The sequence below is a fragment of the Etheostoma cragini genome, chromosome 23 (genome assembly GCF_013103735.1).
Source record: "Etheostoma cragini isolate CJK2018 chromosome 23, CSU_Ecrag_1.0, whole genome shotgun sequence".
In the NCBI taxonomy this organism is placed as follows: Eukaryota; Metazoa; Chordata; class Actinopteri; order Perciformes; family Percidae; genus Etheostoma; species Etheostoma cragini.
The window spans coordinates 16827887-16852392 of NC_048429.1; the positions used below are offsets into that span (position 1 = coordinate 16827887).

Genomic DNA, 24506 nt, shown 5'->3' on the forward strand with positions numbered 1-24506 from the left:
AAATCAATGTGTTGTTTTTGTCTGGCAGATAAATTCCTCCAGACCCTGAGGGACTTCCGACCACCACACTGGACTCCCCGGAAACAGTAGCTGCATGTCCTTATGACTTCACATCAGAACAAATCATTTCACATCACTTTGGTTCGGATAATAAAATCACGTGATGTATAACTTGTGCCGTGTCAAATTTGTTTTCCGATGTGTGTTGCTTCCTTCAGTTTTACCTGGTCTAGGATTGTTTGTTTTTCCATTTTCTCACGGCAGTTTGTGAAATGGTCACGTTATTTTAATTAGTCAACAGGGACACGATTTTCTTGTTTCTCGCTTTTCCATACTACTCGCTACCGTAATCGTGCTGTTATCACAAAGATGCTTCCCATTGAAATACATTAGATTAAAATCCAAATCAACAGAAGAAATAACATTCACAAACTGCCATGAGACTGGGCTGGTTGTTCCTTTCGTATTTCCAGTTATGTTTTGTTTCTAGTTGAAATCCTTTTCATAGTCAGAGTCATAAATCTGCCTCATTCTGGATGGACCACGATCAACACCTTAAGGTTGACTGATTAGAAGTTCTTATGAGTTCTGACGCTGTAAAGCAGCGCTTCTCAAACTCTGGACCAAACTGCAACTAAAACTACATCCAGTAGATGATCCATGTTATGGAAAATGTCCATGGGCTTATTACTGTTAGTGATGTTGAACATACACTCAAAAAATCCACAAACACTAATGGAATCTCTGACAAAAACATTGAAAAAAAAGCCAAAAAAAAAAAATTCAAATGCAAATGTGTGTTCTGAATGTTGAAAGTATGTTGCTTAAATGTTAAAAGTGAATTGATTAATTGTTATTTTGTTATTGCCAATCATGTCGGACCTCTGACCTGGAATAAAAACTAGAGGCGGACCTTTGAATGACACATTTGAGAAGGCCTGCTCTAAAGTACTCATCATCATGTACTTTATCATACAACATGACTTGAAAGACTATACTACATCTTACCTAATCTAGAACCTAAGTTGTATCACATTCTCATACCTCCACATCAAATCAAATACTTTGAATGACGCATACCTTATTAATTCCAAAATGTTTTCTTTTGTCTGGGGTGGACACGCATGAGGCTGACTAAATAAATATGGGATTGCCTGGCTATCAAATACTGTGTGAGTCTCTGTTGCTCTTCCAGTTTTTGTCTCCAGTCCAAAAGATACTGGGATAAAAACATGGGCACCGGCTGGTTCACTGTATTGTTATTAAAATGTGTGTGTAGTTTCTGCTGGGACCTTTATATGTATCGTAAACTAATAATCATCGGTATCTTTACAGCTACAGCACGTTTTAATCCGTAATTAAACATCCTCTTTCACAATTTGTAGTCATGTGAAAGGAAAGAAAACCAGAGAAATGAGGAATATACAGAAAGAGGAACAGACCCGTAGCTGTTTATGGATTGCTTTTACAGGAGGATAAAAGTCCGAGCTCAAAGCACACAGTTCAGACCTCAGCTTCACACACTTCTTAAGCGATGTCCACACACAGGTACTGTGCCAATTCTTTTCGCCTACAACCTTTTTTTCATCTTGCAATACTGCCGTTAAAAAAAAGGTTGTTCAATGTGCAGCTATTTGTATCATCCATTTGGACTCATTTATTTCATTGATTTGGATGTTTCAGCACAACCGTAGCTTCTCTGATCGGGACCATTGCCATCGTGTCCCTAATGAAACCGGACTGGGTGGCCGGACAGCAAGATGAACAGGAAATCAAACTGTGTGTCACATCGTGGCAGAGAATGCAAGACCTCTCTCATCAAAATCTGACCACTGTTCCCTTAAATCTTCCCAACGACACGCAGTATTTGGACATTTCTTACAACTCCATCCAAAGACTGAGCGGAGCTCCGTTCTCTGGACTGTCCCGGCTCTGTTGTCTGAAGGTGACTCACTGTGGCCTGCAGGACATCTCTCCCAGTGTGTTCACTCACACACCAGCACTCAAAGTTCTAAATATATCTCATAATGACTTAGCTTTCATCCCTGACATTTCATTGAAACAACTGGAAGTCCTTGATTTGGCCTACAATCTGTACAGCAGCTATAGTATTCCAGAGTCATTTCAGAAGCTGACGAATCTAGGCATGCTGTCATTGGGCAGCACAGCTGCTCTGTCAGTCAACTTCCATGACTTTGATCCATTGGCAAACATTCCTCTGCATCATCTGGTTTTGGGAGCAGGAATTGCCTGGCAAAAGTATGACTCCGGAGCGCTTGCAAAACTAAAGTCTCTTCAAATTTTTTCACTCTACGCATCTTTCTGTGGTGGATCCAGGATGTTCGAGAACATCCTTGTGGACTTGAATGTGACCAGAGCAACATCGTTGAGATTCATCACTCCATTTCCAGACAACTGCAGCGTGACCAGCGAAATGTTTAACAACCTGAGAACAATGCCATTCATACGGAATCTCACCATAGAAAACACGTGGATAAACAGCTCTTTTCTGGAGGGGTTTGTAAAGAACGTGTGGCTCTCCCACCTTCATGACCTCTCCTTTGTCAACATCACTTACAATGAAGATACACCAGAAGGATTTCAGTTTCGCACCCTTAATGTCACGGTCAATATTTGCTCAGTTACCTTCTACGGTGTGCATCATTATCAGTACAGATACCCCACAGTCAACATAAGCTTAGAGGCCATCTCAGCTCTGACCTATTTAAAGTTCTCCAGGAGCGGAATGAACATCATACCCTGCAAACTCTTCTCTGTCCTGCCGTCGCTGGAGACGCTGGATCTGTCAGATAACCTCTTAACGGACGCAGGCTTCTGGTGGTTCGAGTGTTCGCACACATCCGTCTTCCCCAAACTCAGGAGACTGTCCTTAAGCAAGAATCGCTTCAGCAGTCTTTCTTTTATCTCTGAGCAGACACATCAGATGAAGACATTAGAGTCCCTGGACCTTAGCTTCAACTCCATCTACTTGGACCAGGACTGCTCTTGGCCTGCTCAGCTGACTGAACTCAGACTGAGTAACAACAACCTGGGCAACAGTGTCTTTAAATACCTGTCCTCACACTTTGAAAAGATCGACTTGTCAAAGACGGGAATAACAGCCATAACGCAGGAGGATCTATCTCGCTTTCCCAAGCTGACCCACCTCCAACTCAGCTTTAACAGCATCCAGGTCCTCCCCGCAGATCTCAGTGCCCCGGCACTGCTCAGTCTCTACATAGACCGGAACTCTATCACATCTGTATCCAGGGAGGTCTTAGCAGGACTTCCCAGACTTCGGACCCTCAAGGCTGGAAACAATCCATTCGTCTGCTCCTGTGACTCTCATTGGTTTGTCATGACTCTGAACAAGTCCTTGCTCCTGGACTGGCCCTTGAATTACACATGCAGCACGCCGCCATCTTCTGCAGGCATGCCACTCTCAGAGTACAAAACCAGTGAACTCTCATGTGAGATGTGGCTTCAAGCTGCAGTTGCTGTTCCTGTAATAATAACAATATCTGCAGCCTTGGGTCTGCTTTTCTATAAGTGCGACGGAGTGTGGTATACAAAGATGTTATGGGTGTGGATCAGGGTGAGGAGGAGAAGCACGAAACGCTCCCACAAGTTGAAGAATCTATCCTGTAGTTATCATGCATTCATCTCCTACAGTCATCAGGACTCTGGCTGGGTGAGCAGCCAGCTGCTGCCCTCTCTGGAAGGTGCCAGGTTTTCACTCTGCGTTCACGAGCGTGACTTCGTGCCTGGTGAGTGGATCATAGACAATATCATCAACTGTCTGGAGTCCAGCTACAAAACGCTGTTTGTCCTGTCCAAACACTTCGTCCAGAGCGAATGGTGCAACTACGAGCTCTTCTTTGCCCAGCACAGAGCCATCAGTGTCCAGCAGGACTCTTTAGTCTTCATATTACTGGAGCCCATTCCGACTGACTCTCTGCCCAAAAAGTTCCTGAGACTTAGAAGTTTACTGAGGCAGCAGACATACCTGGAGTGGCCAAATGATGAACGGAAGCAGCAGGTTTTCTGGGCAAGTCTTAAATCCATGCTACACATGGGTGACAAATCAATGGTTGTGAAGGATGTGGCTCTGGCCCTTTCAGATACAGCACGTCTAGTTACAGACTAAGTGTAAGAACTCAATGGATATCTTCTCAATTTTAAAAAAATGTATCAAAAAACATGTGGACTCAAACAGTTTCTGGTTGCTGTAATTGTTCCTCCTGTTTGTATTGGCCCTGATGACATTTCTTCCTGTGCAAAAAAAATCACTCCAAAGTTCAGCTGAGGCTAATACAAGGCTTCAACAGTCTAATAACAATTCATCTTTTTAGTGTGAAAATGCCTATTTGTGCTTTCCTTGGTGAGCTGTGGCACACACACACACACACACACACACACACACCCACACTCACACACACACACACACACACACACACCCACACCCACACACACACACACACACAGATACACAGACACAATTTGTTTGTGTAGCCACTTGTGTATACATTATGTGCCTTCTGTACTTTGTATTTTTTAATTATATTTTTGAGCAGCTGTTGTTGTATTCTATCCTATTTATTATTCCTTGTACATTATTTATGTGTGCTGTGTGTCTTATATTTTATTTTGCATGCTGTAGCACTGACAAGTTAGGATCAATAAGGTCTGTCTAATCAAATCTATCGAAAAGGAAGTGATTACAACAACACTCACACTTTCACTGAGACATGTACATTTTGGATTAATTTAGACTTGTATGTAAAAATGTAACCATAATATGGTCATCAGTCACAATGACAGTATCTAAGACTACATTCCTACCAGGAACAATGATGATCACACTTTACATTAAAACAAAAAAACTTACAATTTGTTTAACTTATCAAAAGGAGCTAAATAATAAAAAGTTGTCAGCTGCTCACAAACCTTGCCTAAATAAAAAAGTCAGAAATTGTCAACATTAGCATAGAATAGAATATATATTTATTGCAATTTGCACAGGTACAGGGCTGTACAGATGGAATTTTTGTGTGTTGCACTTAGAGTCAGTTTTACAAAAAAAGCTTAAGAATAGATAAATGCAATGGAAAGATGTGTAATAATATTATTAATATGTATGTAACAATTATGTAGGAGAACAATCCACAAAACAGCTGTAAGATAAATAAAGTTAAACTGTACAGTGGATAAAAAGATATAATTGACATTATCGGCCCTGAGATTTTTCACATTGTAATTCCACACAGAAAACATAATGCACACATGGACACATACCTTTGTTCAACATGAAATATTGTTATGATATTTACAGTAATATTGCAGATTAAAACCATTTGATTAAAGTTCCAATTGAAAGAAAAGAATCATTAGGGACAATAATTAGAGCTCTTACCACATCGTATCTTAAAGCATTCGCAAATTGTTAGTTATGTAGTTGGCATAGAGCTTAGAGAAACATTAACCCTTGTGTTGTGCTTTTTTTTATGATGCTTTTCAAGATAATTTTTTTGTTTTTGTTGCATTTTTCAGCCCACCACTAGTTTTACACTTGGAATTCATTCTCAATAAACCTCATTCATGTGAAATTGCATCTATTTTGGGTTGAACAAGCTGACGTTATGAATTATTCTGACTATTAGTTAAGATCAGAGTGTCAAAATTCAGTTTCAGGATAACAATTTGACATTGAATCAATGAAACACACACTGAAATTAGTGAACTGGTCCTTCATTTAACTTCTAAAGAGCATTTTACGGAACCACCCGTGTTATATTTTTTGGACAATGAGCTTGAAAGAAAACCTTAATTTCTGACACAGAAACGTTGAAAGCGGATGAAATTGGACCGGAGGGTTGTAAACATAACAAAAACAGAAATATTGACATTTCAATAATTCAAAATGTATTTTACCAGCAGACAAATATGTTATTTGTTCTGATTTGTGTTCTCTGGTTAGAGGCTTTCATGATTTAGAAATGGCAAATGTCTCCATCTAGAGTTGGTGAAGAGCCTCTACACCAGCACTGCAGGGGTAACATGATGCATCGGCCCTCAAATAACTGCCTTTAATAAAGAATGGAATTAGTGGTGGATTTATGGCCTAGCACTGATTTTTTTTCAGTTACGAGGTTGCTGTAGCCTAAACTCTGAGACACCACAACACTGCACTAAGTGAGACCTGCCCAATAGGTCTATTTACATTTTATCATGTTGTTTAAGCAGTTGCACATTTTTGTATTCTGAACTTCTGACTTCTGAACTATAAATTCAAATATTTGTTATTGTATTTTATCCTGTTATCACTTCATGTATATTGTATATATTTATATTGTAAGCTAGTATTTTCATTTATATTCTGTGCTGTGTCACTGTAATTTCAAATTTTTTGGGGATCAATACATATCTATCTATCTATCTATATATATATATATATATATATATATATATATATATATATATATATATATATATATATATATATATATATATATATATATATATATATATATATATATATATATATATCTATTGTACCTCTTTTTTCTAGGTCTTTGGTTTTGGTACCGAAAATGTTTTGTTCTGCTTGGGGGATACGTGGCTGGAATCGTATTTCAAAGGGGTACATTATTGAAAAAAAATCTGAGAACCGGTGCTGCAGACTACACCACACAGTGGTATGAAGAAGGGAATTAGAAAGAGTGCGTACAGCATAGATACAGGGTTTTCTCTGACTTTGTGGAAGACTTAGGTGTGCGTCTCTGAGTTTTTTGTTTCTCTCTGTAGTCGTGTTTTATCGCTTTGTGGTCAGTTTTCTTGGTGGTAGTTTGCGTTTCATTTTCACATAATTTTGGACCGTTATTAGCACTATATCTGTGTCTAAAACATTGGAAAAGCTAGGGAAGATAATAAATAAGTGACACTCAATAAGCTTCAAGAAGTCATAGATCTGAGAAAAGTCTTGTAGTTACATTCATTGGCTTGGGTGCTGTACCTAAAACTTGTAAAGACGGGTAAAGCCCTGAGACAGTGTATGTCTTTGAAGCGCCCACATGATGCTCATTTTCAGATTTCCATGGTTTCATTTTCTAAAAACACCATATTTTTGTTGTAACGCACAATGCCGCAGATGCTGTTTTCACCCTGTGTGTTTAGGTCTCTGTTTGAGCTACAGAGTGAGTCATCTCACTTCTTTATTCTTTTTTTTTTTGGGGAGTTGCAAAAGAGCAGTAGCTAGGTAAGGTCACATCAGCTAGATAACTCTTTTACCAACTTTGGTCAGTACAAGGCAATATTAGCTGGGAGACTATAGATAGATAGATATTGATCCCAAAAAAAGGGAAATTATGGTGTTACAGCATCAAAATCAGTCACACTGCACAGAATTGAAATATAAATGAAATACTAGAATACAATATACATACATACAATATACATGAAATAATAATAGCGATAAAATATAAGAACAAATATTTAAATATATACAGGATGGGACTACAAAAACTGTGCAACTGCTTAAATAGTATGAAAAAATTTAAATAAACCAATTGTGCAGGTTGCATATACCATATGCTATCACACCCCAAGAAAGTAAGTTTTTTTTTTCATAATATGGACACTTTAACACAAAGGATTTTACATGTGAGCTTTATACATACTTTTTTTGCATACTACTAATTTATAATAATTGTTGGCATGATTTTATAAATAATGTTTAAACGTAGCACAGTGAATCCTTAGGAGGAACTGGATCTGTGACCTTAGTGAATACCTTACCTCTATGTAACATTCAAGTTATCTTATCATTTTATTATCAATCTTGTTTACACAACTCAAAGAAATATTCTTTGCAAAGGATTGTGTACAACAACAATTTTATAGTCGGTTTGGAGCTGCTTCGCTAGAAGAGACTACAATACCCATAGTTCCATGCGTGTAACACCCAAGACGATTTGCGCCGACTCACACTGAGTTGTATTGTAGTTGTTGCCCCTGTTCTCTCCTCCTTCCCGTGTAAGATGGTGGTTTGTGCTGCCAGCAGGTAGCAAACACCTTTACAAGCTGACAGAAAGGCCGGTTGGCACCGTGACAACCGCTGACAGCTGCTAGAGACGGCAGCTTGCTGCAACCGTATCCCATATAGGCATACTTCTCCCTCAACATCCTGGAGAGGAAGCTGCGAAAACACATAGGCAGGGTGAGTAGCCAAACAGTTATCCCAATAAAACCAATGCTATACACTGGGCTACGCACTGAATCATAATTTTCATCGGAAAAGCCAGAAGGGTTGTAGTTCAGCCAAAGACTTGCAGCTGTCTGGGTACTGTTGGTCTGTTAGAGGCGCTGGCCGAGGCAGCTTCCCTCACTTTGGTTTGCTTTTTCGGTTATGTCGGGCTCTGCCGGCCAGCGGAGGGCAGGCCGCGTAAAATCCTCTTCCTGCCAGACTTTTGTAAGGGACAACTTATAAACAACACCCTACTTTCTGAGGAAGTGCCGGTGTCTTTTGATAAAAACAAATTACTCAGTGAGCGTTGTTAATTACACAGCAAGCCACAAGAAAACCCGTACAAGACCAGACTGTAACGTTAGCTAGCAGCATTCCAGTCTGGCTCCCAAGCCGGTTAGCATAGCTGGTTAACTTATTAGCTGGTTAGCTTAGCCCGCTTAGCTAAGTGTTACGTTACTTCATCCAGCACATGACTGACAACAAAGCTGGTGGTTCTAACCCTCAAACCAGTAACGTTTCTGCTTGTAATTTCACACTTTATTCTAAATATGTGACCATGACAAATGTGTTACTTGACTGTTTATATGTTAGCTAGTACGGCTCATACACATTACGTAACCTTACCCCAAACTTGTTTGGCGCATTCAGTTGATTCCCACCGTTTCAGAGCCACTCTGACATATGAGAGTGGCCATGAAACAATACGGGGAAATTAGCTTTCACAGTCTGTACAGGGAGGGCCTGTTAAGATGCCAAAGGTTGTCAGGATGACTCTATGAAATGGGCAGACTGTTGCTGTATGTGCGATGTAGCTAATAGTCTTCCCTCGGCTCAGCTCTGTGTTGACATCTGACATTGTTGTCATTGGACTCATCTTCCTCCTAAACTGTCCACAAGCCAGCCCCAGAGACAGAGACACACGATGGCATCATAGGGCTGATGATGTGCCTTTAAACATCTTTGTGTTCATTTCATTCAAATGCCCTGCAGTGACAGGGTATTGACAGGTTCCATATGGGCCTTTGGGCCACATTAATTACAAATAATTGCATGTAAAGTAAGTAAAAAAGATATTTTTAGCATAAAAGATTTAGTTTTCTGCATTCTGATACATTTTTAGGCACCAATTTATGATGAAAATGTCTTTTATTTATGTCAAGAATAACAAAAAAATTCTGATTAAAAATATAATGAAATGTATTGCAAATCCAGGACCTTGGCCCAGATCTAACTACTCTTGACTCCAATGTCCAGTTTGTTTCATTTTTATGAACAGGGCATTATGGTAACTTTTATTCCAAGGCATGCTCCTAAATTGAAACATTTAGGAGTGACATATGACAGCCTAACTGCTATGACTGTTGTAGCTAATTTGTGCAATAATGAAAAAGTGAGATGACTATAAAACATTAAAGTACAGGGATTAGCAAAGTCTTTCTGTAGCTGGACGTTGCAACCTCTTAACTTTTGGCCTATCAACATCAGCCGCATGTGTCAAATATAGCAGCTGTGGATGAGACGGAGGCTGGCTGCTAAAAATCAAATGCTCTGGTGCTGGTGGTTCTCCTTTGACGCAGGCTTAAACCTCTTAGGTGGGCGCCAAACAACTTAACAGAAGTGATAAAACCATCTTTCACGTTAAAACTAACTACACCCCTTTGTTGTTAAGAGATGTTATTGCCTTCCCCTTTTAAAAGATGAGCATTGCAGATAAGAATAGACAAGATACTTTTAGGCTGTTTCCACTACATATATAGACATATATACTGTATATGTGTTGTGTGTGTGATATATAGATAAAAATAGACCGTAGGCTGTCACTGTACGCTTTAACACTTTTGTGACACACTCAATTTGTTGAGGCTAGTGAGGCTACGTACATTTGAAGCTGTCCAGCTTGAAAACATATTTTTATATTAACAATGGATCAACGTAGGGCTGCAGGGTCACAGACACAGTGGAGCACTAAGTAGCTAAAGTGCCAGAGACCAAAGCACAGCTGATTCCTAATGCTATGAAACTGGGCCTAAATTTGTTGGTGTTTTTTTGTCCGTAGTATTGACAATTTTCAAACATACCCAGCCTTGAATAAGATGTCCTTTTTTTTCTATAGCCTACTATACCCTTCCTGAGCACCCTGGACCTTGTTGCCTTGCCAAGATACCAAGCCTTGAGGCTGCTGTGTTTATAATTTAGCTATTATAGCATTATTACTGTAACTCTACTTTACACTAGGTGTGTGTGTGTGTGTGTGTGTGTGTGTGTGTGTGTGTGTGTGTGTGTGTGTGTGTGTGTGTGTGTGTGTGTGTGTGTGTGTGTGTGTGTGTGTGTGTGTGTGTGTGTGTGTGTGTGTGTGTGTGTGTGTGTGTGGGTGTGGGTGTGGGTGTGGGTGTGGGTGTGGGTGTGTGTGTGACTGTGTCTTTTGGCCCACAGAGTTTGTAATCTATTTGTGATTTACATGCGGTTAGTTACTTTAAACTTCACAGCTCAGACCACATACGGAGCTTGGTTGTTACAGTTTTACTTAAATAAAATGTGCCACTGCCGTATGATTTATTCTCCCCCAAGTAAAATAACGAACTTATTTTTCAGGGGTGAATGTCTGTCTTTATTTGTAAAATGATCCATTTCTGGTAGAATCAAATGTGGTTTGTCATGTTTAATATCTGTCTCTCCAACAAATGAGAGTAATAGGGTAAAAGTACTACAGGAGAGACTTGGTGTTCTCTTCATCTAAATAAAAAGGTGTGTATGTATTGACATTGGCCTTAATGATTTTGAAAACATTGGCTTATATCGTGCATCTCTACTCTCCACTCTCTTTTGTGACATGGCCTTCTGCTCTTTACCAGTGGGGTTGTGTTTAAATAAGAAAGTACTCACGGGTTAGTCTTATGCAAACAGATGTGTGCAGTTTTTGTTTCTTTATGAGCATGCCCGCAATGCATTTCAGTTAATTATCACTCTGACTAGATGTCTGACTTTGAGATCCAGGAAGATTTATTTACAAATCCAACATGAAGTTAACTAGGAAGTTAGATGTGGTTCCGAAATATAAGCAAAATAATAATGCAATTTATTACGCATCTGACTTACTATGAACATTATTTACCAATACTAAATGTTATAGCCACCAGCATGTATGCTATATAACAAGAAATAATACTAAGAATGACACTAATTTCTCTTTAATAATAAACATAAATGTAACATATTGCTCAGTAACACAAACTGAGAATAAGTCACATCAGACTCAGGACGATGGGACATAGGGCATTTTGTGCTGCTGCCCCATGTCTGTGGAATGCCCTCCCTGACACCTTGAGGGCACCTCAATCCACTGAGTGTTTAAAAAAAAAAGGCCTTAAACATTTCTTTTTAGCAAAGCTTTTGGTCCCCTTTAGATGTTTTTTAATCCTCTCTTCTAAGAATAGCTTTATTTTCTTTTTTTTATTCTTTCTTTTTTGATTTCTTTTTCTTTTTTAACTGTACCATTTGGAGATCTATTGATGAAAAGTGCAATATATATGAAATGTATTATTATTATTATTATTACATCTATTACAGCAAACATATCCCTAACGAAGCACATATCTACGTCGACTACTACTAATACTACTAATAATAATATTACACCTTTAATATCTAAATCTATAGAGATATATTTTTTAATCTAGGCCTGTTTTCTCCCCTAACACATAACTGATAAGAACCCGGCAATTAACCGTTTTTGGGCACCACCACCTAAGCCAAAACTAACTAAATTACTTTTCTCAGATCCAATTATTGTAGTTATATGTAGCTAGTGTCTAAATCCTTGACATTCAACTTCCGGGATTGCTCCCGTGCAGGAAGTATTTCCTTCCTCTTCCTCTGTGTTGGCATTCTAACCTCTGGTGGATTTCTAAAGACAATGATTACATGGTCCTCAGAACTCTGTAGGGTAAATCCTGACAGCTATCTAGAATATCTGTCCAATCAGATTTTTCTGTTGTACGACTGTTTTTACAGCGACAGTGTGCGGCACGGGCCATGACGATTCTGATTGGTTTAAAGAAATGCCAATAAACCAGAGCAGCTTTTCCTCCCTTCACCACATTCTATTTGGAGTAGCCAGACCCTCCTTCAGCCCGCTTTGGAGGACGGTCTGGCAAAGCGAGACTATTCCCCATTGGACCTCTTTGGCAAGTTTTGTCTTTAAGCTTTTTGAGTGATAATTATTTGTCATCTACTCTATTTTTTTAATGTTTTAGACACAGATGTGAGAGTTTTTTTGTCTGCGTAGAGGAATTTCTGGCGCCCCCTAAAGAGGTGTTAGCCTGTGCCAGAGGAAAATCCCCAGCATCAAAACGTCTTGGACATTAAGCAGTCCACTTCCCTGTCATCCAGAGCTGCTATATTTGAACCATGAGGCTGATGTCCAGTGTGGACGTCAGGGGAGGACCTGCGGCGTAGTCTCTAACTGCTGCTGGTAGCAGGACTTTTCGTCTGGTTGATGGTTCTCAGGATGTAGCTGAGCTGCTGTCTATCTTTGTCCCAGTGCAGCTCCCGTCCCTGTCCTAGACGTCCGGTCCAGTAGTGTGTGATCGTAGGATGTCCCGGAACCCAGGGGTGAAGGACGACCTGATGGAGTGCCCACTGTGTATGGAGCCGCTGGAGATCGATGACGTCAACTTCTTCCCCTGCACCTGTGGATACCAGATCTGTCGCTTCTGCTGGCATCGAATCAGGACGGATGAGAACGGCCTCTGTCCCGCCTGCAGAAAGGTACACCTAGTGTGGGAACCAAAGCAATGGAGGCTTTCCTTCTAATAACGGACACTAAGTCCAAATGAAAGAGATTAATTCATCTTATAATGTAAGCCTTAAAGTGTCCCAGTCTTACAATACATCATGTGTCCAATAGTCTCCGTTTAGGGGGACCAGCATGCCCAAACAACAGAACCTTACATCTTCTAAATAGAGAAGGGCTTTCTTCAAGCAATCATGTTTAATTAAATCTGGTTTTATCAATTAATTCAGTTTTTGTGTCTTTATAATGTCTAAATGACAAAAGCCCATCATAAATTCCCAGAGGCCATGGAAATGGCTTCATATTTCATGTGTTGTTTGTCCAAAAGCTGTACAGCCCAACAGACATGTGTGTCATTCCACAGCTCCAGCAGTTCATTGTTGGGTTTATCACGTCCCGTACTATGTGGTCCAGGGTTGGACCTGTATCCAACCCACTATTTGGTCCTTTTTTCATAAAGATGTGGCAAACTCAACGACGCTGGCCAAATCCGGCCCTACCCTTATTGGGCCTGAATATCAATTTTGGTTCACAATTAATTTTTGTCTGCCTTCTTTCTGTTGCTTTTTTAATCGTATTTGTCACTTTAATCAAAGTTTTTCTTGCTTTTTTTCTTTGTTGGCTTAGGAACTCTGCTTGCTGACTTATTTTTAGGGTTTTATGTCCACCAAACTTTAGGTGAAAAAACTATATGACACATGCAATTATACAGTCAAAGATACCTGACTTTTTGATGAAATAAAAGCAGCTCAGTAAGCCACACGTCTGGCCCTTAATGTAATCCATTCTTTCCAGTGTGGCCCTTAGTGAAACTGAGTTTGACACCCCTGCTGTAGACTATAAAGAAACGCAGGTGTTTGACAAATGGTTTCTCTGAATGATGCGTGTGCTCTGCAGCCATACCCCGAAGACCCGGCGGTGTACAAGCCACTGTCGCAGGAGGAGCTGCAGAGGATAAAGACGGAGAAGAAGCAGAAGCAGAACGAGAAGAAGCAGAAGATCACCGAGAACAGAAAGCATCTGGCCAGCGTCCGGGTGGTGCAGAGAAACCTGGTGTTTGTGGTGGGGCTGTCACAGAGGCTGGCTGACCCCGAGGTGAAGACCCACACACACACGCACGCACACACACACACACACACACACACAGTGTATGCTGCTATGATGACAGTAGATATTCAGATGAAATGTATAGAATTGGGATGTAATTGTGCTCAGTCTGCCAACATCTCCCACACACAGCAGTCCTGGAAAACAGCAGGGAGGGTGGGGGGTGGGGGTGTCAGTGCCTGATGGCGTCCGTGATGACGTTCCATGCCATAAATATCCTGAACATATTAATCACCTCTTTACAAGCACACACACATTTGACACATGTAATTAATACTAAAGTGACACTATTGATCGTGTGACTTATTTCAGCTAATTTCAGATGAGTTTTAAGAGTATGGGAAATCATGTCAGATTTATTTTTGATGAATTGAAGTCCCAGTGAACCAGCGGTAGAGAGATGAGGACGGGTGGCCTCCACATGCACCTGCCTTTACAGTCAACAAATCCCACCTCAACCATATTCTTTGTGTAAACCTAAACTTTTTGCCAGCTAAAATCCACACATACACAAACAAAATATTCAGGGTCAAGTTCAGTTTTCTATAAAAGTCAGGGTCATAGGCACCCCAGGTCACATTGCATTTGTGTATCCCCTCCCAAGGTTAAGATGAGTCCGCAAACATATTATTATGTGTTACTGGAAAAGAAAAGAGAGGAATTTTGCTATAAAAATCCTCAATGATTTTTGGGAGATATTGTTAGCATGCAAAGACTGAGCAGAATGTCAACAGTCCTGCCACCTGAAGGTGACAGGACACACACACACATGCACGCACATTGTGCATATGTGAGCAGCATATTCTTATGGAAGTTTGATAAGGTCAAACGCATTATTTGTAAGAAACACAGCTTCTGTAATAAAACAGTGAAAGAAAACGTTGCAGACAATCGCTGACCAACTGAATGTGCACGTAGCCTTAAAATAGATGTTATGTGGCCACTGCTCTGACATTTAAAGAGTTAGGCTACTAATAAACTAATTAACTAACACACATCAACAGTTACATCATATTTTGCCTTAAAATTGAGCAGAATGGTTTCAGGTAAAGTAATAAATAATAAGGTAAATTTAAAAGTGGCGCTTCTGTCCTAATTATGCTTTTAAAAGAAAGGTTGACTTGGGTATATTCACAAAAAGACCCTAGGTTACATTTTGGCGAGAGTTACGCTTTTAGAGAAGGGGTTCGTGTGTCTATTTTTAGACCATCATTAAGTCTGTTTGCTACTGTCTGACACTCAATTTCTTGCTTATAGCGGCCGAGTTTGCTTCTTCACATATATGCTTTGCTTCCTTGTATACTTAATATGGGCATAGAAAATAAAGATGCTGAAAAATTGGACTCTAAAATGTAGAAACTATGAAGATAATTATAAAAAATAATATAATTCATCAGTTATTCTTCCTCCAAGCAAAACATAAGGTCAAACAGCGTTGGGGTGTCCTCTCCCTTTTGTTTCATGACCTTATGCTATATAATAAAATGATATGGAAAGTGGACCAATAAAGCAATAACCATGATGACGATAAATTATTATGACATTGTATTTTGTGTCTTCTGTGTTTTACAGGTTCTGAGGAGGTCAGAATATTTTGGGAAGTTTGGGAAGATTCACAAAGTGGTGATCAACAACAGCACATCGTACGCTGGCTCCCAGGTGACGCGCTGCACACCCACCCAGCAACAGCGGCGGGGGGGCATCATGTTTCTGGGTTGTTTGTCACATTAATTATGACAATAATTTTCACAGATGTGTAATAGGATAAAACGATGATGTGATGACATTTAAGGGGACTATGTGTATCTATCAGTTTTGTGTTGATTCTAGTGTTTTTTACCACACCTGCTGTCCTATTACCAGCTGTATATGAATGAGTTAGCGTTACCGGGAGGTCATATAGTTGTGATGAATGTTTTTCTCAGACAGAAAATCATTCATTCACAATAAGAGAATAAGTTACAGATGCATTGTTGCATTTCAGGTGTTGCATACGGTAACTCAGCCTACTTTGGATGCATCACGAGCTAAACCAGGTATCACTGTCACTGCAAAACATTAAGAGTTTGTTGTAGCAACCAACTTAACGATAACTTAGATTAATTATATAATTATTTCATGAAACGCTTTACAAAAGTAACGTTACAGGGGGACAAGGGACCAGAATATAGTAGGCCAATACAAACAGGGTCTGAAATAAAACCCGGGCGCTAAGTGGAAGGGGGACGTAATTTAATGTTGGCTACTTACTACAACCACATCACGCAATCTGAAGTAATTTTATGAAAATAATGGACATATTACATACCTGAGGGCCAATTCAGGGACGGTTTTGAATCACTTACAATCCCATGATTGTCTCCATCAGTTGTTCTTGGTTTAATTACCTTCTTTCCAGTGATGGCCCTGCCCCAGTATCAGCCATAACTACAGCAGCAGATACCTTCTAAAATAACTTAAAATGCAATTAGGCTTACATGAAGAAATCTACCACAGTGATAGTGTGTACACAGGGTACAGTGATAACTCTCGGATCCCTTTCATTAAATAGCTTCAAAGTCTTCACTACATATATTAAATGGGTCTGGACAGACTTGATGGTTGGTGGAGGCTGTCGTTGAAGTTTGAATTGAACTGTGTCTATGTCTTTCTGTTTCCCAGGGGCCGAGTGCCAGTGCCTATGTCACATATATTCGTTCAGAAGATGCTCTCAGAGCAATCCAGTGTGTCAACAATGTGGTGGTCGATGGCAGGACGCTGAAGGTAAGGAGGAGAGATAAAGGACACAGTGTTTGAGTTCCTAGAAGATTAGGCTGAAAATTGAGTTCTTGTACAATGAATTTTGTCTTCTGCAGGCTTCTTTAGGAACTACAAAATACTGCAGTTACTTTTTAAAGAGCATGCAGTGCCCCAAACCAGACTGCATGTATCTACACGAGCTCGGGGATGAGGCTGCTAGTTTTACTAAAGAGGAGATGCAGGTAAGTCCAGGCAGGGTAGTATGAAGCATTAATCACTTAAAAGCAACATTTGAAATAAGGGTATTAGCCATTGAATTTGAGTATTTAGTGGAATGTTTGGTGTAACATGTTGAATCATCATGTATTCTTCCTCTTTTTATTATTATAGACATTTGTTTTTTCATAAGATTAATGCTGGAATAATGTAACATCGCAGATTGTTTTACAGAAATGTGCTAAATCAGTGTAGCTTTCATTTATTTTTTATAACTTTATTTAACATGACGGTAGAAGCTGTAATGTATATAGCAAAAATATATATATATATATATATTTATTGCAAATTGAATCATAGTCGCAATATCTGGCAGGGAAATCACAATTAGATTGTTTTTCCCCTAATCAATGAGCCCTAGTGTAGTAGCTCTGAAGACACTACCCGGCTCTTTAAACTAAACAAAAACCCTCGCCTTCTTCAACAAATTCAGACATTTTCTTCAGTATTCTACAATATGTTCTGGTTATTAAAACCATTAAGGCAAGAAGATCCAAACCATTTCATAAAACTTTGGCATTTCTAGGTAGCTTAACTTTTTTGGACATTGTCTGGCTAAGGCATAAGTATACCGTACGTAGGGCTGGGTACCAAAGTCAATACTTTTAAGGCACACACTGAATTGCCTCTAAAGTTTTGAGTATTGAAAAAATGCCTCTTCATTCTACACTCAATTTCAATAAGGAGTGAATCTCATCAGAGTCAGTGAGCCAATCAGCACGCAGCATGCTTCATATGCAGCATATGGCATATCCTCAGCAAGAACAGCCAAATGTTTAACCCGTATACCACACTATATGTCCCATAGTCGCCTATGGTTCCCTCTTTCAGTCCTCACGTATTCCATTGTAGTCCTGTTAGCTCTCGCTAATTTGTTGTTGTGTTTCCAGGCAGGAAAGCATCAGGAGTATGAGCAGAAACTACTACAAGACCTGTACAAAAGTAACCCAACCTTCCTACAGAGTCCAGCGGTGTCAGGGGACCGGTCGAAGGGCAAAGGCAACTCCTTACAGAGGTATTCTAACAGCAGCGTGTCTGTCTCTGTAGGGGTATCTATCTTTTTTAGATAAAACTGATGTTGACACAAGACACTCCCTGTCTTGGCTTTCCCTGTCTAGTTTCCTTTTGTGGACATCATTTAATATCGGGAAAAGTTGGACATTGTTTTCATAGATTGTAGTATATGTGGTACTTAATATACCAGATGTCTATTCGTTATTTCTGACAATTTGATAAGTAAAAATGCCTATTACGTTTAAGTAAATGAAAACTCAATAAACAAAACTGGTTATAAATAGTAATATATAAGATCTCCAGGGGAGTCAGGCTGTACCTGACTCCCCTGGAGATAAAACTGAGATTAGCTCTCGAATTCAAGTTTATGTTCTGCTTGTTCAAGGTTGGTTGGTAAATGGCCCTTAAACACATTGAGAGGATTTAACTTGCTATTTTCTTTCTCAGTTCTTATCATTTTGGCTCTGGCAATTTTGGCGTGGTGCTGGTTGAATTCCTTTGGGGGGCCGCCGGAAATTCTTCTATGCAGGAAAAACCTATAACACCCAAGGAGTAAATCTCATCAGCATCATTGAGCCGATCAGCATCCAGCATGCTTCTACCAAGATCTAATAATACCTGTGATTGGCCAGCTAATATAACACGTCGCAGAGAAACACAGAAAAAATGTGAGAGAGCGTGGTAGGAGCTGGAAAATATATACAAAGATTTGTGTCGTAATGTCATTTCTTTTTTTTATAACATTGGAACTGAAAAAAGTTTTGCTTAGGAACCAGAGTCAAAGTCACGGTATTGGTATCAGTACCGGTATCAAACGTTTAGAACGGTACCCAGACCTGTTCCTCCCGGCTGGACGTGCCTGAAGCACCTCACCCTAGTGTTTTTTTAATTAAATAATTGCAGATGCATTCCCTGGTTCTTTTAAAATCCCAGTGAGCTACAGTAACTTCAAGTATGTGTAAGTAGAGCTTTATATATAGTTTTGCTTCTGTGTCTGTGTGCTGTCCCGGCTCTCTCAGCTCCAGTAAAGATGGCCTATCATCAGACCCCGGGAGGAGTCCTCCATTAGAGGGCTCAGACTGTGAACACTTGACCCCTGCGGGGCCCCAACCTGACCCGAGCCTGGACCCCGTACCGGCCCTCTGTCCTTTCTCCTCACAGCTTGCTAGGTAAACTCTGCAGCCGGCATTTTTCTGTTAGTGTCTCTCTTGGAAAAGAGGCTGCTAGCATGCTACTTTTGAAAGTTTAGAAGTTGTGTGTTAACCTTTAAGTTGACTTGACACTAACTGCTTACAAATGTGTTTCAGACAATCAGTGTGAGCCAATCTAAAGTGGATTTAGATGATACGTTATGGTTAAATACCATAGGCCTTTATTTGGAACAGGTTTATACTGGAGTCAGGCTTTACTTCCGTATTTCACCTGCATCTCAGTTAATGTTAATTCCAAATCCGAGCCGCCACTTTCAAGCCAACATGGCGGTGCCAATCACCGGTGTCCCTTGGCAACAAGTTAAAAACGCTCATCTTTCTTAATTGTTTTCCAGAAGTGGATTCCTCCCAATTCTCCACACTTCCTCCCTGGTTCCACCAGGAATTTGCCTACAGGCTGATTTTCTCTGGAGCCAACATTGTTAACACAAGAAGAAAGTCAAAGATTGGCTTTTATGAGCAAAAGGCGTCACTAAGTTTAGTTTTCTTTGTCCAGCGGGGAACTGAGCAGAAACTGCTGTTGTGTTGGGAGAAACAACTTATTTTGCTGAACTAAGTAAAATTTATTAAACTTAAGACATATTTAAGTTACTTTGTTTACCTGGTTATTTTAGTAAAAAAAAAAGAAGAAAAAAAAAGGAAAAAAACACTGTGCAGCTCTATTATCTCAGAAAATACATTAAGTATCAGATCCGGATTCTGTATCGGCAGATATTTAATATTTAAAAAAAAAACTGATTGCATTGGAGGTAATAAAAAAAGCTGATTGGTACATATTGCAACTCAACACCTAGTCTAAGTCTTCCAGTCTCCCTGTCATTGGTAAAAATGTAAACGTAAAAAAGCAGGTAGAGAAAGGCCTCTGTTTTTGTACTGTTGGAATTAGTGCTGTACACATTATTCGGAATTTCCCATGTGAGAACAGTGCTTGTAGTCACATTTTAACCTTTATTAGTGATGGGCAGTGTTTATTTGAAACCCCTTCTTCATAACTGGCTTTTATTTGATAATTTGTGGTAACTATATATTGGGTTGGAACACTCCTTGTCTTCTGGTAACTAAATATACTTTGTATTCTTCTCTGCTTTTATTTTGCAGCCCCAGCCACACTCTGACAGACATCACCAGTATAGGCAACGGTGAAACCACACAACTGGTAAGAAGTGGACTCCCAAGCAGGAGTTTTCAGATGTTTTGTTTGAGGGAAAGTGTCCTGAGACACGCTGGTTGTACCTTCTAATCGCGATGCATCTCGTACATAAAACCGGCCTTTTTTAAATGAACAGGGTATTTGGATTGCAGTTTTAATGTTTTGCAATACGTGTGTTCTGAAACCAGAAACTCACGTTCTTGTGTCCTTAAGCTCCGTGGAGGCAGTGAGTCCACGTCGCCCCCCCCTGGCCTCAGTAAGCCCAGTCTGCTGCTTCCCATCAGTGTCCCGGGCCACACGGCCCGCTCCCCGTTCGAGGCGACTGCCGCCGAGTCCCAGTCCCTGTTCTCAGACAACAGTAACTTCAGGCATCCCAACCCGCTGCCCAGCGGCCTGAGCGGCTTCCCCAGCTCCCCCCACAGCAACGCTGACTGGCCCACAGCGCCAGAGCCACAGAGCCTCTTCACCTCAGGTTGGTCTCTCTGTGCTTTGTGTCCAGCAAGTTTTGTCTTTAAGTCTAGTCAATTTGATTGTATTCATATAGCCCAATAGTTACAGATCACAGTTTGCCTCAAGGGGCTTTACAATCTGTACAGCAGACAACACCCTCGCTTCATATGAGGGAAAACTATAAAAAAAACTTTAAAAAAATTAATCAACAGAGAAAAAGAACCTTCTCTCTGGACGGATGGAAAGGCCATATACAGTACTGTTTATTGTTTGCACAGAACAGACCAGCATAATATAATTACAGTATAGACAATCCAAATCACATAGAATGTGAACATATATGAACAGCTAGAGAGATCTTAGATTCAGTAGCTATTAGAAAGGTTATTATTGTGGTCTTTAGTGGTCTTCAGGCTTTAGTGATACATTGAGGCTAAGACCGACCCGCCAGCCAGATAATAAGGAATAAGCTATTTGTTGAAAATAAGGCAGAAAGATGAGCTTTTGTTTGGAATTAAATCCTCAAAAGATGAAGCAATTGTGTCTGAACTTGGTCTGACTGTTCTCCAAACACATCATCAAGAAGACAAAGTTCTGCACACAAACTGATTCCGATTTTTCAAGAAGTTTATGCAGCTAGCAGCAAAACTGTAAGCTCGTGGACCCTTCCACCGAGTTCAGGGATTTATACGGCGGGTTGCATGCTGCTTTTGGCAACGGCTGTCGGTGCAGTTCCCACTAAATTGTTGTTTCAACATTTCTGTTACACGGATTGAACAAATGAACCACAACATATGAATTCAGGAGTGTTTGAGGTTTTTGTGTTGGACAGAGTCAGACTAGCCGTTTCCCCCTGTTTCTAGTCTTTAGTTGACCTGATATTACCATTGAAAGTGCTGCTAATTGTCCAGCTGTATGGACAGCAGCAGTTAACAAAGAATTACACAATATTAGTGCAGTTATTCTTTCAAGGTATTTGTATCGAAAGACATTGGAATCAAATCTAGAAATCAACAATTAGTTTCTGGTTATCCAAACAAACTGAAACACCATTAAAATTGTCGTGTGTTTGTGTATAGATACCATGCCGGTGTCGTCGTCCACAGACTGGCAGGCCGCCTTTGGCTTTGGCTCATCCAATCAGCAACAGGATGACGACCTGGGCTTCGACCCATTCGACGTCACACGCCGAGCTCTGGCGGACCTCATTGAGAAGGAGCTCTCTGTTGAAGACAGCTTTGGCTCCGCCCACAGAACGCTAGGGCCCCTGGGAGGGCTCCCACCCTCTCAGCACTTCCCACAGCATCAGCACCCTCGCAGGGCGGACTATAGCTCCTTCAGCTTCCCCTACCACCCTCCATCCTCCACGGCCTCTGCATCTTGTGGCTCCTGGATGGCTTCCACCTCTTCACGCAGGAACTTTGTGCATTTGAACCACACAGTCAGTGTGATGGCCCCCCCCTCACACAGCAGAATGGACTTGACAGTGCTGCCAGGACATCGCACTACCGGGCTCGGGGGACTCCCCGTCACAGGTAAGACTTGTTCAGGGACATCTGCCCTGTACACCTGTAATGGGCTCGAACATGATGTGGATTACAGGTGTAAGCCATAGTTTAGTGTCACTAGATGTGTTGGGAACAGTTCCATCATTCACTTACTCACAATTCCCTATGTTGTGTGTATTAAACTGTGAGATATATAGAAAACAATCACTGAAAACACTTTGTTGAGTCAGTAGATGCGCCGGTTAGCTGTGTGACGGAGCTTATTGATTTAAATACGATTGTATTGCTTCCGCTATTGGAATTGGAATCCTGCGTTCATAGCAACAAAAACACTGTAGCTGTTTAATGCAACCCGCCGTCTGTCACTCAACACCACATTATCTCCCCCTCCTGCAGAGGAGCGACTTCTAAACGTCTCTATCAGCCACACAGCATGTGTTCTGTACAGAATAAACTTTTAAATCAGAAAAATGGCAATTAAAATCCCTCTGATTCAAAACCTATAAAAACTTTACATAAAACATCATCATGTTGAGTCGATTCTAAATCAATCAGCTGTTAAAAACAGCTGACAGGTCGGCATTTCTCGGCATTTCTCAGCATTGCCCTGGCTCTTGTAGTGAAAAGCCAATGCGCTGCCGGTGTCTCAGAACTGCGGCCACCTTGATCTCGTGAGGTTATCGTTGCCCACGTGTACAAATCTTAACAGCATGCAACGGGCGGCAATTGCCGGTGATCAAATCTGCACAGACCTGGCTCATCTCCAACGGGCCTAATGTAGCCATGGGCACTCATCAGATCTGCCTATTATTGCTTGAATTGGAGAGACAGAGGTTGATCAATGTATCTTCACTTTTTGCCACAGCTGATCAAATTATCCAGACTTCTTTCAGCAGGTTGATAGCTGCTGTTCTCTGAAGTGAACCGAACTGTGTCCATGGCAGCGCTCTGCTATGCATGGCAAAGGTGTGTCATACTTAGCAACAATCTGTTATTAAGAAAATAACACACCGCAGAATGTCTTTGAATTCAACCAAGCCATGTAAGAAGTAAATTAATTAATTAAATATAGATAGATACGCATATATACACACATATACACACAGACTTTTATTTTGGAAAAATATGTTGCTGACTGTTGCCACACTTACAGGAACCAGAAGAGAAAAGACTTGGCAGATAAACAAACCAACAAACATGGAGAAGAGTACATGGCCATTTTCATTTTAAAGTTACTCCAGACGGCGCATTTGCAAGGACTAGAGTGATTTGTAGCCATTGCAAAGTTGAATGTTCCTATCACTGGAGTACTTCCAAAAATATCACCTAAATACAATACACACAGTTGATACCAGCAACTCCTTCGACAAATCAAGCAGTGGCACAAGGCTTCGGCAGACTACGTTAGATGCAGCGTGTAGGACAAGTATAGATAAACAAAAGCGAGACAAGCTAAAAATGCCACAGCGAAGTGGATAGCTACAGACCGCAGGCCCATTAGTGTTGTGCAGGACGTCGGACGGAGAAACATTGTGTGAATCGCAACAAATGACGGCAAGTATGATATTCCCTCAAGATGCACCATCACAAGAAGACTACACGAGTGGTGTGAAAAGGAGAGGACAGCCAAAGCGACACTTTACAACGTGCACCCGCTGTTGCTCTCACTGGGGACTACTGGAGCTCACTGGGTAACCAAAATGTCCTCAGGGTTCCAGTGCATTATGTTGATGATGAACAGCGGGCGCTGCATTCACATTCTCTGACTGGAATGACAGAGGGGAGACATTATGCTGAAACGTGCGCCGGACAAAATGTTGATGTTAAGTGTTTGCAGAACAAATGATATGGCACTTTCACTCATATACACTCATACTCATACACTACTTTTGAATTAATTATTGGATTTTGTGTAAAGCAATGCAATTAATCGCAATTAATCAGAGAAATCATGCAATTAATCGCAATTAAAACTTTTAATCGTTGCTCAGCCCATATATATATATATATATAT

General features: G+C 40.5%; 2 protein-coding genes and 1 long non-coding RNA gene across 5 annotated transcripts in view; 2 read left to right on the forward strand and 1 right to left on the reverse strand.

Moving 5' to 3' along the window:
• The first annotated feature begins 1443 nt into the window (after positions 1-1443).
• Positions 1444-4603, forward strand: LOC117938523 (toll-like receptor 1). The gene is made up of 2 exons (XM_034863178.1): positions 1444-1548; positions 1684-4603. The coding sequence occupies exons 1-2, from the start codon at positions 1535-1537 to the stop codon at positions 4145-4147; spliced, it is 2478 nt and encodes an 825-aa protein (XP_034719069.1). The 5' UTR covers positions 1444-1534; the 3' UTR covers positions 4148-4603.
• Positions 4604-7946: 3343 nt separating this feature from the next.
• cnot4b (CCR4-NOT transcription complex, subunit 4b) overlaps positions 7947-24506 on the forward strand; it is a 31875-nt gene continuing 15315 nt past the window's right edge. Inside the window, exons 1-11 of one of the 3 annotated variants that reach the window (XM_034863186.1) lie at positions 7947-8215; positions 12791-13012; positions 13935-14132; positions 15717-15803; positions 16806-16907; positions 17000-17125; positions 18050-18174; positions 19199-19342; positions 20483-20540; positions 20748-21006; positions 22064-22519. In XM_034863186.1, the coding sequence (XP_034719077.1) occupies positions 12839-13012; positions 13935-14132; positions 15717-15803; positions 16806-16907; positions 17000-17125; positions 18050-18174; positions 19199-19342; positions 20483-20540; positions 20748-21006; positions 22064-22519 (1729 nt within the window). In that variant the 5' untranslated portion in view covers positions 7947-8215; positions 12791-12838. Of the gene's footprint in view, positions 8216-12785; positions 13013-13934; positions 14133-15716; positions 15804-16805; positions 16908-16999; positions 17126-18049; positions 18175-19192; positions 19343-20482; positions 20541-20747; positions 21007-22063; positions 22520-24506 lie in introns of all 3 variants that reach the window. The other 2 variants (XM_034863183.1, XM_034863184.1) reach the window with 2 other exon arrangements.
• Positions 12147-24387, reverse strand: LOC117938557. The gene is made up of 3 exons (XR_004655421.1): positions 24375-24387; positions 14622-14626; positions 12147-12244 (listed from the first exon to the last, which is right to left on the reverse strand). It is a non-coding gene; the product is annotated as an uncharacterized LOC117938557 (long non-coding RNA).